Below are 17,566 nucleotides of genomic sequence, written 5' to 3'. Positions count from 1 at the left end.
AAACTGGGGTTTCCTGCTAAATGGAAGCTCAGACCCAGCTTATTTTTGTGCTGTGTCAGTTCCCTGGGCTGGCTCTTCACATACCCTCCAAAGGTGGCACTTCCTTAGCTTGGAATGTGCAACAGGGATAGTACCTGGAGCCAGGGGTTGGGAGTGACAGAGGCTGTCAGAGCCAGCTCTGGCATTTTAAGACTGTGTTTATCGGGCTGTAGCCTTTCTGGTTCTGCCACTGGTTCTGTGAGCACTGGACCATGCAGGGCCATTATGGATGTATTTATTTATTTTTCATTATTTCTGGGTGGTCTTTTTTGTGACTAATTGGGTTTTTGGGAGGTTTGGTTTTGGTTTTTTAGCTCACTGGCACAATAATTCCATCAGTGAAGCTGTGTAGATGCTGTAAAATGGCTTACTCCAGCTGTGTGCAAATGTAGGACAGCTACACTGTATTTTAGCCTGTATAACTGTGGAGATTTTTTTTTTGTGTTTTTGTTTGTTTTGCTGTACATACCCCCACCCTCTCTGTCTAGATTTTCAGAAGTGTGGCTACTTAACAAAGAATTACTTAGCTTTGGTGACAGGCATGGAAAACCAAAAGGTGCCTATGTTTCTGGAAGTATAGAACTTAAGTGTGTATTGAGAAAGCAAGAAAATACAGCTGTACATGGCTTTTAACTACTGTAGATTAACTTGAAGTTGTGTATATACAGACATACAGCATGTGCAGACATATGCTGTGCATATAATTTGAATTATAAATTTCTTTTTGAACCTTGGTAAATCTTTGAAAAAACTTTCAACTTCATCTTGGAGTTTTTGAAAAACACGGTTGGAAAATCACTTTTTTGGTCCCTGAGAACTGTAAATCAGTGCTTAGTTTTTTCCTTCTAAGGGAAGATTTTAAAATTTTGTTTTTCAGTTTCCATTACATTAATACTTATTTGTATGTGTCTGTGAATGCAGCAGGATTGCATCCCAAAGCATTTTTAAATGAAAACATTGTAATGCAGTACAGTGAAATGCTATTAAGAAATACTCTTTCTTTCCCAGGAAAACAAAGAAATAGACTGGAGCCAATGGATACCATATTTGTTAAACAAGTTAAAGAGGGTGGACCTGCTTTTGAAGCTGGGCTGTGCACAGGTACTGTTCAATAGCATGTTTATGTACGTGATGTAAAATACATATGATTTAAGTTTGCTTCCATTTAAACCTTGTTCTTTCCTTTAGAAGCTTTTAAGTTGTCCTCCAGTGTTTTTCACCTTGGAACTTTGTTTTCATTATTAAGGCATTGAAGTCTTAGTCTTTTTGATTTGCTGTCTTTAAGAGAATAATAAAATATGTGAAGAAGAGGCAAAAAAGGAGAATAATACCTGTAAGCTCCTATTTCTTTGGTTTGAGACAAATTGGAAACCTGAAAACATTCAGGTCTTTGTACATTAAATAAAATTTTTCTACTCTACCGCCTTTAAATCAAATAGGAACAGTCCAAGTCTCTCTATTCTTACAAAATTCTGTTCAATTGCTCATTTAATCAAACTGGAGAACAGAAAACATGGAGGTTTCTTTGTGAACTATGTCATATCTTTACTTAAGTGCTAAAAGAATTTAAAAAACTATATTAGAATAGAAAATCTTACAGGTGATGAAGTTACATACATACTATGAATACAGGTTTCTTACAAAATATGGCAAAAAATCTATTATATGAAAGGCTTGTACTTGTGTCAATAATGGGATGTTGATATATTTTTAGAAAAGAGTTACGTACCTAAAATTGACTGGAATAGGATAAGTTTTGTATGTTCTTACTAAAGAAATACAAAGTTTCTAGGTTGATCAGTTTAAAAACAGTTCTAGATCCCACTTGTACGCCATAAGGGTATTGTTTGTTTTTTAAACTCCTCCTTAGATAGTTATTTAGAGAAGGGCTACTTTGGCAAAATTTGATTGCTATTATATAAAGATGTTTTGGCTTGATAAAATGCAGCATATGTTGAATTTGTACAGAGGAACCATGTTAATTTCTGCTCTGTTCAGTGTCTGCCAAATTGAGAGAGATGAAATCTGTAAAGAATATTTTATTTTTAGTTATAGAAGAGATTTTTAGGAGCCCAGAATACAGAGCAAAAAATAAAGGAGAGAAGGCATTTTTAATAACTAGAATGTTCTTAAACACACTGCTTATAGAAGTTACATCTAATTAGGTCATGCCAGTATTTCTTGTTTATGAATTTTAGGGTGAAATATATTATTATATCTCTGACTTGGTATTCTAAAACACTCAGGGAATATATTCAGCCAGGTAGGTTGCTTAACCTTTTATGCAGACACTGTATATATTTCTTATTTTGTAGAATAATAACTGTTATTGTTATTAACTGTTTGGGTTTTTTTTCCCTCATGTAACTTTGCTCTGTTTCATGGTCACACAAATGAAAATACTTGAATATTCAATATGGGTTTAGGAAATAGTTTGTCAATTCTTGTTTCACTGCTGCAGGGTCCTTTGTAATACTGTAAGTTGCAATGTAAGTTTCATCACCCATGATAAATGAGCTCCATTTCAGGAGCTTACTTGGCTGCTTCTCACCAGAAAACTTTAAATATTCTTGCAAATTTGAGCAACAGAGACAGTTATCTTAAGTATAAGACAGTCCACTCTGAAGTATTTTTGAATACTCCTGTAAAATCATGTTTGTTAGAGTTAGAAAGGTAATACTTCTCCCATATTTAACCTCTAAGGCATTTAATTAAAAATAGTTTTATGGAGTTAATAAATATTAGAAATATTGAAATATGAACAGCCAAAACAGATCTGTATTTCCCATGTCTTGATCTTCATGCTGTTATTTATCTGTATGCAGGAATATAAAAAACTAAAGTGTATGTGGAAGTGGCATTCTGATTAATTTCTACTTTGATCAAAATATGTAGCAAGCCACCAGACTGATGGAGAGCTGTTAGAAAAAGCCTTCATGTTTCAGTTTCCTTTTTTGCACTACAGGCACTGACTTCCCCTTCCTATGTATCTGAAACAGAACAAAGTTGTACTTGCAGAGCTGTCTGTGCTCATGTCATTTATGTAATCAGTTCTGCAGTGTGTCCCCATCAGATCTTTTGGCAGATCCATGGGATGCCTATTTCAAGTAGACTCGTGTCACTGCTGTGTGTAATCTAGTCTGCTTCTGTGAAAAATAAAAGCTGCACAAGTATAGATAAAATTATATGACCTACTCTAATGATATTCCTAATTATAGTTTTTAGTGGGAATGCTGAGTAAAGATCTGTGGCAATGTAGCCCACATAGCAGGCTGTTCTTAAACAACCTGGAAAAGAGCCAGTTGAAGTCCCAGAGAAGGATCTGGTGTGTTCTGGGGAAGTTCTGCGGTATGACCTAGCCAGGACAGGGTTCAGAGCTTGTTGCCTCCAAGCTTTCTTTCATTGCTTAGGAAGCAGGAGACAAAACTCAAGAGTTCTTTCTGGCAAGAAGGTAACCAGTGGATGAAGGGGAATAGGTAAACTTTTATAAAGTTGAAAATATCACACCAATTTATTGGCATGATGTTTACTTTGTAGACAAAATTAAAAGTCAGATCTGTGTAGTCTATATGGGGAACCTCCTCAGGGCACAAGCATTTGAAGCATTATTGTCCCCAAGACAGGGTGAGTAGTCAGGGTGAACAGTTTTTTCCTTGCTTTGATTTGATCATGCCAGAAAAACAAAACAGGCTTTTAGTTTCTAAAGCAGTGTTGAAAAAGCCATTCCCTTTGCCTCACTCTGCACAGGTCCTTTCTTTCAGCTCTTCTTCCTCCAGTAGCTTTTTGAAGCTCCCTCCCTGTAATCCTTCAGACCAGTTTCTCCTCATTAGGAAATTCAAGATACCTTTCTGCTCTTTTGATCGGAGATGTCTTAAATACCGTTTGGTCAAGAGAACAGGATAGGTTTCTCATCACAGGCTAAAAATAGCTCTACACAATATATTTGACATTTATGAGAATATATGAAACTCTTAATGAGGAAGGTATAACAAAATATTTTGAGAAATCTTTTTTTGTTTTTGAGGAAGACTTGAATGTAACATATGGGTCTTCTTGATTATTGTGAGGTATAGAAATACAAGATAAAAACTGTTTAAAAAACATCTAGACAAACTAATTTCAGTTGAACATTTCCCTCTACAGGTGACAGAATTATAAAAGTCAATGGAGAAAGTGTTATTGGGAAGACCTATTCTCAAGTCATTGCTTTAATACAGAACAGGTAAGATAATAGCATTATCATGTGCCACACTTCTTGAATGCTGAGCATGAAACGCCCACTTATGGGAGTTTTGAAAAGTCATCGTATTACTAAATTTTCATTAATACACACTCAGTTTTATTATTTCCTTTTTCATATATTTGTTGATTGGTGAGAAAAGTTCGTGAATAGGTGTGCTGAATTGTACTACAGTCCTTTTATTGTTGGTTCTTGTCCCTTGTTAGTGAACAGCACCAAGTGTTATAGAGGAAGTTTGAACTGAAAATAGATTAGGTGTATATATACATGTGTCAATTGGAAAAAAACATTATAAAATCCACCTTGCTTATGAGATCTAAGAATTAGAAATCAGCATATCTGGTGAAGGAAAAATTTATGCTAGTGCACACCTGCAGAATATCTGCAGTACGTCTTTGCTTCCCTCGGTTTTGCAGCAAATTATGAACCTTGCTCAGAGTAGAGAAAATACTAATATTTACTGCTGCTTGAACTCACTAGCACTTGTGAAGTCATGTCTATGCATGAGTCCAGAGACTCTTTCATGTCTCATGTCTGCCTCCTTTTTTACAGTAGGTCTCAATTTCTGTTCTATAGCGACAAGTTTCCAATAAAATACTGAGCTATGTGGCAAAAAGATGTATTATGATCAGCATGAAGGAATGTTTTCTAAGTACATTTCCTATGTCATATTTTTAGTGACTCATCATGTGCTAAAACTTAGATATGCTTACTGTTTGAAGAAGGAAAAATCAGATTCTGATCTTCCTAGTTCAGTGATGTCTTTATTCAAGATTTTGTTCAAAATGTGTCCACCTTGGGTGGTTTGTGTCTCTGTGGTTTTGTTTTGGTTATTTGTTGTTGTTTTGGTTTTTATAATAAACAACAAAACTGTATCCAGAGATGTGATGGACCAGGTAGACTGAAACATGTTTTGTGTGATTAATGCTGTCTGTACAAGGGCTGTTCAGATGGGCTTTTTTATTTCCTTCACTGGACATAACACTAGCCATGCGTTGTTTCTTTATTTTGTGTTTTTACAAGCAACACTATTGTACAATAGTGTATACCCAAGATACAGTGTATGCCCAGCTATGTAGATCAATTTACTCTCTTAATCCAAGAAAGAGACCAGTCACATCTTTGAGTGGCTTGTGTGGTCAGTGATTCTTAACTCTAGGTGTGCTTGTGAATCGAGTGTATTTTCAGTGAGTGTAGGTAGTGAACTATTCAGTAGAACTGAACCCCTGTCCACTGTGGGTGAACTGGGAGCACCTGGACAAGGCCTTGTCAGTGATTGTCTAGTGCAGCCAGGAAGGGTGTAGCACACTGCTGCATCTATCCCCCTGATTTCCATGAGGGCAGGGAGGATGAAGGGATGCTATTGTTTGTTAGGACAGAACAGTTTGTTTTCTCGAGCCAGATGTGTACATCACAGAAGATTGTAACAAAAGGTCATGTGTATCCTTGAGCGTTTTATACAGCATATTCAACCATCAGGAAGTCTACAGCTGAACCTCTTGGGATAAACAGATAAATATGAATTCTGATCCACAAAGCGAACTCAGACTCCACGTCAGGTGTATCTTGTAGCTTATAGACAGTACTTCTCATGTGACTGAAGAATCAGCTGTCTCTCATTCTTTGCTTGAAAACAGTATTTTTGAGCTCAGAGCAGTTTGGTCTGAACATAAGGTTTCTTTTCCTTTTTATGTTGCCATTTCATGGCAAATAAAATTGCATTATGGTGCATGCTGCTCTTGCATTAGCATTGCCACCTGGATCAGACTGATGGTCTGTTATGCCATTATCTTCTAGATAGCACCCAGTAAAGATTTCTTTGAAGTCTGTGAAAACATGAAAATACAGAGTGATTGAGTGGTCAGATAATACCAGCCCACTTTCTATAAATCCTTCATTCAGGAAGCTACTGAACCACAGGGTTTATCTTCACTGCTTGATTTAGTAATTTTTGATAGGTTGGCCTTGCACAAATTCACTCTTGAATGTCTTCACATTAAAAACACCCAGTGACACAGTTTTAGCTGTGTTTTGTATCTTAGCTGATCTTTCATCCAGCACACCTTGGCTTCTTTAGTTGGCCTTGTGAAAGCAGCTTGCTGAAAGGCTGAGTTGTCTGCTGAAATATTTTTTATGACTAAAGACAGTTTTCATCATAGTCTTAATGTGTTGTATGTTGGTTTTCTAGACATTTTAGTTGCTGTACTTTTGTTTTTTTAATTACTCATTCAAATATATTGATGGGTGTAAATGCTTATTCTTTTGTCATTTTACTCATTTTCAGAGCAGTTTTTAAGGTCACAACACATTTCATTCTCTCTTCTCTCTAAAGAGAGGGCTTCCCCATTGCTCACTGTTCAGCTGTTTGCAATAAAACTCCATGCAGGCTGGCAGGTTTTTTTAGATTACTTCTGTGTCTCCATTTTTGTAGCTGCTTATTACATTTTTCTAAAATGTTGTTCAATTTTAGCTGCTTGTCTTCATTACATAATGCTGCAGACATTAGAACTTAGCTGCTTTATATGAAAGGATACCTGTATCTTCCAGTGGGACTTAAGGATAGGATATAATTCAGCCATGCTCTGTACTGTTCCCAGAAAAGTTTCAAGCTGTGTCTAGAGTGTTTTCTATTTTCCTCTGCTTGGAGATAACATAAAACCTAAAGTTAAACTAGTTACTTCCTCTGAGACATGAAAGGCACACCTCAGAAGAGTTGATAGAATTAACTACAGTCCTGTAACATCAATCATGAGTACACTTTTAACTCTACATTTCCTGCTTTTTGCCAACAGTTGCTGGTTTGATCCATTAAGAATTTATTCTTATCTGTTTACATATATAATCAACTTGGAGATGTGTTGATTTCTAACATAAACTCTGTAAATCATTTATTATTCCAAATAAAAGAAGAAACAGATTCTGATTTGCAACTTCTCTTCCCCCCCCCACCTTTTTCATTAAAGTGGGGAATTTGATTGCCTATTCTGCTTGTTTCTCTTTTCAAACTGTTCTTGAAAGTGTTTGGATTACACAGAAATGTAGAGTTTAGCTACTGAATCTGTTTCATTAATACAAAATAATGCATCAGAAGATAGACTTTATGGTTACTTTTTTAGTTTGATAACTTGGAATCAAGACATTTGAATTTAACTCTCAGAATGTGTAATGACAGTAATTTGAATGATAAATACCTCTGAGAGTTCTGAGTACTGTGTCTGGAGCTCCAGTGTAGACTATTACTTTCTGTGTGGTGGTTTTTACTAACATTTTCTAATTTATAATTTGCATTTACATTATAATGTACAATAAACCAGAAGTCTTCCTTAATACTTTTTGTTTCTGATATAAGAATGAAAAAACATCCTGAGAGCATGTCTCAAAATATGAAGTAAGAACGTCCATATTGTCTCCAAAAGGTTCTTCAGGCAAACAGGAATAGGATAGTTAAGTAGTTATTAGAGTTACATGTAAAACATTGTTTCTGAATGGAACCCTTTAGTCCTTTGAATGTCTTCTAAAAAGATGTTAATTGTGTACATGGATTTAATCACTTTCTTAAAAAGGGGGAGGAGGAGAAACATGCAAAACACTTCAATGAGTATGGTTTTTTTCTGTGTCAAATTATATTTTTTAATATAAAAAGTACTTCAAGAGGAGCAATACTATCATATTTTTGACATCCAAGGTCTTCATCCTGCAAGTAAGCAGTTGCCTGATTTACATACATGCTATCCATGTGTAGAACTGAAATCTGAACACTTTGTTAAAAATGCCTTCATCTGTTTATGCATTCAGTCAATATGGGAAATGCTGTTTTAAATGCACATAAAGTCAATACTCTCTTGTTTCTTATAATCCAGTATTTTAAAATAATCTTCACAAGGCTTTTGAAGACTTACTTTTACCTAGATGTGTGGGGGCTTAAAAAAAAAAAACAACAGCTTAAATCACTGCTGATCTTCAGTTTTAAGACTAAAGTAAGTTTTATGCTGCTTGGAGAACACTTTTCCAAAATGAATAAAATGGTTTAAAAAGATTGTGAAACCAAATACCCTTACTCTGCTTTTGGAATTCAGCCTTACGTCTGTGGTTGCTAGAAAATGGAAAAAGAACCACAGAATAGAAACATTTTTCATATAAGAAAGCATAATAAATCACACATTACATTTTGAGATGATGGCTTTCTTTTCTGCACAAATAAACTGAGGTCCCTTCTCAGTGCTTTCATAGGCTGATTGGTGAGCCCTGTAGTTGGGCCAGTCTTTGTGTGGTTTTGTCTTTCCTCACCTAATGCATCGTACTAATAACTACAGATGAGCTAATTTCTGAGATAGCCACTTAGGTTGCATTGATACTTATGCTGATACTGGTCAGATTTTTTTAAGTATACTTTTTTAATTCTTACATGTGAGATTTCTAAGTAACAGTCACAGTAACTTCATTTTGGTTTTTTGGCCTTGTTATAATAGGCAGTACATTTGTCTTTTGTAGTCCTTCTCTGTACCTGTTCCACTTCACATTTAATGAATGTGAACAGATTATTTATTATCTCAGATGAGATAATAAATTCATCTGTTCTTATCCAATGTTGCAAGCATATGTTCTCTCTTGCTTGTGAAAATACCTTATTTCTAGTAGATACCAGCTGTGGATTTCACTCTTTTTAAAATATTCATCTGGGTAGCTGGTACATTGTACATTTGGTGTCCTGATTTTGCTTGTGTTTAGTCACACTGATAGAACTATTCACATTCCTGGATCTTTATGCTGCTGCTGCTGCTTGTGGTTTCAGCAGCTCAGACTGACAAATGCAGCACTTACAAATTGCAAGCATTTTTCATCCATATTTCAGATGTCATCTGAATGACTGTTTAAGTTAATCCTGCTAGGAGGTGATTGCAGTGGGAAGGTGTAGGTCAGTACTGGCCTTGGTATTGCTCCTCTTTTCAAATGAGGTGGTGATTATGATGTAACTACAGCAATTTTAAAAAGTGCTACAAAACTTCAGTTTTAAATTGAAGAAAGAGGAAGGTTTTAGCTTTTATTCACATATTTGTCACATTGTTTTATCCAAGAAGTTCCAAACAAGTAGTGTACCTTGGGACTTAAAGAAGAAAAATAAAAAAAAGGAAATTACCCAAACCAGTGTGTTGGCTCAATAAACTGGCTTAGTCAGATTTCTCTTCTACTCTTGCTTCCTAAGATTCTAGTGGAAATCAGTGATTACTTTTGTTATGTCATGTGTTTGTCATAATAGCTGAGGGTTGGAGTTTTTGAACAGTCTATGAAGTAAATGGATTATCTTTGTAATAAGAATTGAAAATCTCTAAAAGTTTATCTGTGATTTTTTTTCCCGTTTCTTTCAGTGACAGCGTATTGGAACTTAGTGTTATGCCAAAAGATGAGGACATCCTTCAATTGGTATGTTTATGAAACTTCTGTTCAGAGAGTATATTACCTAACAAAAATGTTCTGTTGTTGGTTACAAAGTCTTTGAAGTGTGCTATCAGCAAATAATTGGAGTTAATATTTATCTCTTCGTAACTCCTTAGATATTTTCCTACCTCATTGCCATACCTGAAATTTCAGGGGAATCTAAATTCCCTGTCTTCCTGTCTAAATTCCCATGAGTACTGTCTTCACATGATATTTCTAGCATGTTAAAAAATACATCTTGTTCATATTTTTACTGTAATTTGGATTAATTTCATTATGTTAGAATTTATTAATCAGATTGCTTCCTTTAACTAGGTTGTCCAGTTCTAAAGAATTTGAATTCAAAAACTAGCCTATGAAGCCTTTATTAATAACTCAGTAACTTTGAATGGACCAAGAAGTGTGATGAATGGGCCAAAGTGACTGCTGTAAATGTTTTGTTGCACTAGTGCCTATTCGTTTTGGATTTTAATTGAGGTCCTGCATGTGTAGTAAGATAATTCATCTCCCATTTAGTGTCTCTAAGTTCAAAAGAGTCTTGAATAATACATGATCTGTAAGCTCATATTGTGAAGAAGCAAAATAACACCTAGTGTATTGGTATGCTTTAGTTTATTTTTAATTGGAAGCAGAGGAGAGGAGAAGATGACAAGCAGGTTAGATTTTCTTGTTAGTAGTCGGGAAAGTGTATTTTCTAATCCACACAGAAGTAATGAGATGACTTTGTCTTAAGAAAAACCTATGGGTTTCAGTAGTTGTTTTCTGTTATTACAGACCAAAATAATGGATAAAGAAAAAAACAAAAAAGCTTTGTTTGGCATTAAAGTGAAGGTAGAAGCTAGTACAGGAACTCTCCAGTTAGGACAACAAGCCAAGATTATTAGAAGTGATATTTTGAGAACATTTGATGAAGACATATTTCAGTAATCCAACACAGAAAATGCTGGGGGCAGGGTGTGAGTTTTGATTGTATGAATAAGTGGGAGAGAAAAGCTGTTGGGGTATTTTTAGGTGGTTGTTTTTTTGGTGTTTTTTTTTTTTTTTTTTTTTTTTTTTTTTAATTGGACCTATGTGTATGTATAAATACTGGAATAATGCTAACATTTAAATTATCTGAATGCCCGACGCATCTAATACAGTCTTGTAGCCATAGTAGTGTGAGAATCTGGACAAGGCAGGATTTGTAGTTTTAAGGCTAAACATTTTTATTTGTCTGGATGAAAATGTCCTAGGCACATCATCTCTCTGCTGGTGAAACAGAAAGTGCAAACTTCAGGTGAAATAGAGATGAAAAATAATGGGTTGTATATAACTTGTTATATCAACAGGTGAGATGGGGCAGAGGGCAAAAAAGGATGACTTTTGCCATTAAGGGTTAGGAAAGGATATTAACAAAAAGAAAATAAGGGCATTCTCCTTGAGAAGATGGAGGGATAAAGAAAAGAGGAAAAAATACCTGCCTGTGGAAGTTCTAGGGAAAGACTGGATATATGAAAAATCTTCAGGTGTCATTTTACAGATGTTCCTTCTGAGTTTTAAGATGTGATAAGAGTTGTGAATTTTGTATGTGAGGTTGCTCTGTTGAAGATAGAGGATTAGGTTTGACAGGTGAAGTCATAATTTTGCAAAAAATGCTTTACATTGACCCTATAGCTTGTGTGAGTTCCTTCAGTTGTTCACTCTTGGGTTGGGTCATGACAGAAGGATTTTCTGCTACTGTTTGCTAAGATGCATTTGTTTGGGATAAAGTGAACTGCCCTTGAGGGCTTCCAGTTGCACATAGCATTTTCCAGAGGAAATGCATGGAGGCACAGGTGTTTCCTGTATCCATAAGGCTGAGCTGTACTGGCTGTACTCGGGCCTATTGGAAATGACCTCTGATAGCAGCAGTTTGTTCATTCAGTCCTGTCACAAAACACTTCAGTATACATGCTTCCAAGTGTCAATTTTTGATGGCTGAGCTGCAACTGGTGAATAAAAAGATGATAAAAATGTATTGTATCTTACAACAGAGTCTGTCAGTTGTGGCCTGTAATTGTACCTGTTTTAGCCCGCCACACAGGAGGAAAGATTTTAGCACTTCTAAAATAATATGCAATCTTTTGAGACAGTACATTCTCAGTAACTTCCGTAAAATGAAGAATCTCTACAATTCCTCTGAATTGTAATAGAGGAAAAACTTAAACCTAAGCTGTGTTATGTAAGCTATTATAGAATGTTAAATAACTTAGTAGTTTTCTGTGACATATGTCACTGCAAATGTCTTCAAATAGTGTTACTCATTGTAAACTGATGTTAAATACCAATATGCTGTAAAAACAGCAAAACTCCAAGCACTACTGGATATTGTAGTATGAGTTAACAAGTGGCATATCTTAGTGCAAAGAGGATGGAATAGGTTCATTATATTCAGGAACAATGTTGGTTGTGCTAAATTTTATAGTACTTGGCAGTCTACTCGATGTGCTCATGACTGAGGGCTAGAAATACAGTTGCTTGTTTCTATCCTTAGTTTGCTATTTATAAACCTTGGGTTTAGTCTTCAGAAATATCCATATATGTCTGTGAACCTCTTGGTAAATTGAATTTCCTGAAAACAGGGTTTCAGATCCATTCATTGGTAGTAACAATGAAGTGGTCCAATCCCCAGGCCATTGCCCTCTGTGGTAGGTGAACAGTGCTTACTTGGAAGGGAATTACATGTGAAATCTTACCATTAGTAAAACCAATGTCATTTGTTTGTTCATGGGTGTGATGTTGAAAATATCACTTTGTAGATGGGGAAAAAGATATTTAAAACATCTATGTCCATAACAAAATCTTGAGCTCTTGTCAGTTGTGTATGTGTTGGTTTTTTTCATGCTTCTCATCAAATTTATGATACATTTACTTAAATTTATCAAAAGAGATTATTTTGAAACATTTCTAGGTATATGACCATTTTTAAACCAGAAAGAGGAGGATTATTTTTGTCATGTTATCCTTGATGTTTCAAATTTGATGCATCTATATGCAATTTCTGTAGCATTCTTAAACTTTTTTGACAGAATTTTGGCATCTTGTAGGTTTTAGTACTGCTGACTTCATGCAAATGGGAAGACGCATTTAGGTCAACTACAAAAGTTCATATTTCTCAAGTGTATTCAATGAAATTGTTGCTGTTTTGTAGCCTTTGGATAACAAGTTTAATGCTAAAATACTGTTAAAATTTTTACAACTTTCCAGTTGTTCAAAGGCTTTTTGTGCTATGTGGAAAATACTGAATGTAAAGATGCTTCATAGAGTAAATTGAGTTGAGTTTTCTAAGCTTGTTTACAGGTGAGCATTGTTATGAGCGTTGTCAGTAGGATTTGTTGTGTCTAACATGTGTATGTTAGTGTGTCCTCCATATTCAGGATTTTTGGACCATTTTTTCTGGGAATGTTTCATGTTGGAATGTACTTACTTGCTAACTGTTCCTATATGTAAAAAAGAATACATCCTACAAGTCACTGCTTTTCTAAGTACCAGGCACTTGAAAATACCACTCTTTGAAAAATGGTATCTTTATTATGATCTGCATTGGGCCTGCTTATTTGGAAAGTTATTTGTGATGTAGCATGTTAATCATTATATATGATGCTTATTGCAGGTATGTAGATATTATTTTGTAGATGTGCATAACTATGTTGTGTATAAACATACATCCTATAGGTAAGGTATCCTTTTTTTCACCATTCACTTTCTAGCACTTTTTTCATTATACACTCACTCAAAAGTTCATCTTACCTAACTTTTAGCCTATCTCCAATAGTTTAATTTCTAAAAAAAACATTTAATTGCAGGAATTGTCCCTAAAGGTAAGAGGTTACTTCTGGTCTTAGGTGTTGTCACCATTAAATTTTATTAGTGTCCAGATCTCTTGAAATGTGCCTTAGCCTTCCAGAAAGAACTTTGCAGTTTCATTTAGAGAAAGATGTTATTGAACATTCTATGAATTATGGTAAAGGTGGAAATAAAAGGGGGCTGTTTACTATTATGTTTTTGATAAATTTAAATCTTAATCTTTCCTCAAAATTACAGACCAATGAAGCTGCAGATCAGTAAGTGAAAGTTTACCACATTTGACCAGAAATATTCCTCTTGTCATAGATAGTAGAGGAAAAAAATCCTAGATGGGAATGACCAGAAAAATGAGTAAAAGTCAACTGAAGCACAGTTTTTCTTTTTTGTTTTTCCTTCTTTCTAGTCAGGTGATATGGAGGCAGGGTGTGGTGTGAAGACACAGTGACCTAGAAGAAGAGACTTAAATTTTGTTGTCAAGCAATGCATGTTAGAAAATACCATTTGCATCAGCCGTCCTAACCACAATTTAGACTTTACAAGAAAGTCTCTTACACAGCTTGCATTTGGAAATAAAACTTATTTGGCCTAAGGCATTAAATTTTGCATACTAAAAATGTACTGCCTTTAGGAAGAAAAGCATTTTTTGGGGTTTTTTTCAAATAACATTATCTGACTGTAGTCTTTGGGTGTCTCAGAGTAAAATGAAAGCACTTGAGCTGTATTACTAGCATTCTTGCCAGAACAAACTGTAAGTCGAAAATGTTTCCTTTTAAGAGACCTGTGAACCTTTTCTCGTGTGCAGTTTCCATACTCATGATGACGGTGAGATTAGGTTAAGACTGGGGAAGAGAACAATTTACTAGTGAGGAAATAAAATCTGAAGCCAGACTGGTTGGAGAAGGAAAGAAGAATGCTTCAAGCTCAGTCTTGCAAGGAGTTGGGCATGTTAGCTTCTGATTCATCAAAATGCTTATCATCAGTTTAGTGAATAGTTCTGTTGCAATGCTGCTGCTATTCGTCCTGTGGTGGAGTGAAGCACACTCATCCTCAGTGAAACATAGGGCTGCATGTTTTTATGGATTTGGGCTAATGGGTGTAGGATATGGTTGGGTTGAGCTCTTGAAAGTAAAGGGTTTCCCCGTGATTCTTTCCCAGAGGAATCCTCATGCATTTGGCTGTTACTGTTCTAGCATCTAATAGCATTAAATCAGTGGTGTATATGTGGGACCAAAGCCCTGCAGCTAAATTTTAGGTGGTTAATTAAATACCTTGTAAAATGGTTTATTTGCTTAAAATGTATTTTGCCTATCATATAGCATGAATGTATTACCTTAGGAGTTAAAATGCTTAATGGTTCTACAAATTCACAGTAAGAAATTATTCCTTTACCATAGGAGTTTGCAAACTTTGTGCAGACAAAACCAGATTGCAAGGTGGGAAGAAATGGTACCCAGTAACTAGAAACATGCTGAGTTCTTACTTGTAAGAGCAGCAATTTTCTTCTAGTAATTGTTGCAGAGCTGTTATCCATCAGAGCAGTTAATACCACTCTAAATAGGTGCATTTGTATGGCAGTCTTTTGAAACTGCCATTGTTTTGAGGAGGTGAAAAAAGCTCATAAAACATCTAGACTAATTTTTGGATAATTTTGGGACTTCTGAATAACTGCTGAGTATCCAGTTCTGGAAATTGAAATGGCTTGGCTGGTGTCTGAATTAGGAGCATCAATAATCTGGATATTAAAAAAAACGTTTTTATTCTCTAAGCTGTGAGCCTTTTTTTGTTTGGTTGATTTGTTTTTTGTTTTAAGACTATAAACACTTAAAATTCAGCCATACCTTAATGGCATTTTTATGAATGTGTCCTGTTGTAACCACTTAGAGATTAAGGTAGCATTTTTCACATGATTTATTGTTAGAGAAACTAAAGAGAGAGAATAATACTCAAGCTGTGTTTTATGTGGTTGCAAAATATGTTAACTATCAAAACAATGTATGAACTATTAAATACGTTGGTGTATTTCACATTTCTTAGTCTTTAAACCTCTTCTAAAAATCTCATCACTTTGTGCTGAAAGCAGTTAAAATATTTCATTGGTAAAAAGGCTGATAATGCATCCTTCAGTGTGACATCTGCAGGGCAGATCCATCAGTTTCTTTGTAATTTACATTATTTTCTGTAGGCCCTTAATCAGAGTTATGAAACAAAGATATCAGATATTCTTTGTGGAAGTATCACAATCCTGTCTTTAAACTTCCTTTTTCGTGGAAGTATGTTCTGCTTTGTCTCAGTGTTTTCTTGGGTAGTGGGTGGAATGAGGTTGAGAGGAGACATACTTTCAGTAACTGTCTTACAGAGAACTGGCAGTCTGTCTGGATATACCTGCTATCATGGAAACATAATTTTTTTGGGGAGGAGAAAACCTAGCTGATCTCATTTTGGCCCCTGTGGGAATGCTGTCTTCTGAAGGTGGTGTTTTAATACCTGTGATAGATTTTGTCAAGAGCTGAGAACTTACTTTTATACTCACTTGTAGTCTTTGGCTACAATCAGATCACACCAGCTTTGGAATTTAGCCTTTCTGCTGTCAAAGTCAATGAAGCATTGTTTGTCAGGGGAATGTTTTACAAAAACATAAATGGGGTATTTCTGTTGGTGTAATGTGTGCACATCCCAAAGAAGGTGGGATATCAGCTGTATAAATTGATATTTATTTTCTGATTAGGGGGCAACATATGATGGTTTTTGTTTTTCTTGCATGCCAGAAGGATCTTGCTCAATCTGTTATTTGAGTCTTCAGCATCTCTTACAATTTTTTAAATTTAATTCTTCAGCCCATCAAGATCTTAAATAGCCATTTATTTAAAGCTTTAGAAATGTTTGTATTCATACGTTCCTTCCCCCCATTAAATGTGTCAGTGGAAGCCTGTCCTGATTTTCACTAAGAGTGGAGGAAAAAAAATTACAAATCACATGAGGAGAGTATTTCTGCAGCATCATTCCTCTAATTTCAGATGTACAGCATGAAAGCAGCTGCAGTCAGCTGACAGTTGGTGGTCATGTTCGGATATACGTGAGGAAGGGGCGTGCTGTTTTAAGTGCATAATAAAGCCGTTGTTTCATCACCAGGAAGCAGGGATGGATGGTAGCAGCCCAGGGAAATGAGAGACAGTGATGTTGCTGTAGTGGAAGGGAAATCTCATTGCATGGAGCCAGAGATCTGCAGGCAGCTGTAGGGATGCACCAAGGCAAAATGGCACAAACGTATTTTGCTTTCTGTAAAGGTACAGGATAAACGTAAGGAGCAGATAAAGCCTGAGATGGACATGCTCACAAGGAGGATGAAGTTATTTTTTATGCTCTACTGCCCTTTATGTCTGTTGGTACCTTCCAGTGAAATCAGTGTAGCTGTATTTTTAGCTTGCTGTAGTCAACATCAATATGACAAGATAATTCTGTCTTTACATCTGTAAGCAGTTTTTACTGTGTTTTCCTGTTTTCTGCCAGCTGCAGTTTACAAAGGATGTCACAGCACTGGTAAGAAATGTACAGTAGCCATTTCTCTGATGGTTTTGTAAGGCATGTTTTTCTTAATGATTTGTGAGAAGCAAGAATATGAAACAGCAAGTTTGGTAATGAACTAGATAGTCTGAGCTGAATTTTCTTCATAATGCTGATCTCTTGATTTGTGGTTTGTGCCTGTGTTATTTGGTCTGTTTTCTCTCCGTGTGCTTTAATATTTTGCACTTCACTAATGCTCGGTGTAACATTGCAGCAGTATTGTAAATGCCTCGCCCTCCTCTCTACTTTGCTCTGTGTTAATTTTATGGCTGCACTTGGGCTTTTATAACTGTCTACAGTTAAGACAGAGCACATTGATATACTGGAATTGAGCATGTTATGATTTGAACAGGAAATGCTGTGATATGATAGCACTCCTAAACGTGTAAAAGCCCTGAGAAATTATTTTAATCTTCTGTTATATTGGCAGGCACTGCATTGGCTCTTTATTTCATTATGTTCAAA

The 17,566-nt window shown here is 35.6% G+C and overlaps 1 protein-coding gene across 5 annotated transcripts in view; it reads left to right on the top strand.

Moving 5' to 3' along the window:
• Positions 1 to 17,566, top strand: part of ARHGAP21 (Rho GTPase activating protein 21) — a 112,664-nt gene that overhangs the window by 62,472 nt on the left and 32,626 nt on the right. For 4 of the 5 annotated variants that reach the window (XM_068171611.1, XM_068171629.1, XM_068171620.1 and 1 more), the window contains 4 exons: positions 1,048 to 1,140; positions 4,183 to 4,261; positions 9,646 to 9,700; positions 17,048 to 17,077. In XM_068171611.1, coding sequence (XP_068027712.1) covers positions 1,048 to 1,140; positions 4,183 to 4,261; positions 9,646 to 9,700; positions 17,048 to 17,077 — 257 coding nt within the window. The remainder of the gene's footprint in view (positions 1 to 1,047; positions 1,141 to 4,182; positions 4,262 to 9,645; positions 9,701 to 17,047; positions 17,078 to 17,566) is intronic. The other variant, XM_068171628.1, reaches the window with a different exon arrangement.

Source organism: Anomalospiza imberbis, chromosome 1, assembly GCF_031753505.1.
Source record: "Anomalospiza imberbis isolate Cuckoo-Finch-1a 21T00152 chromosome 1, ASM3175350v1, whole genome shotgun sequence".
In the NCBI taxonomy this organism is placed as follows: Eukaryota; Metazoa; Chordata; class Aves; order Passeriformes; family Viduidae; genus Anomalospiza; species Anomalospiza imberbis.
This window is presented reverse-complemented; position numbering and strand designations above follow the sequence as displayed.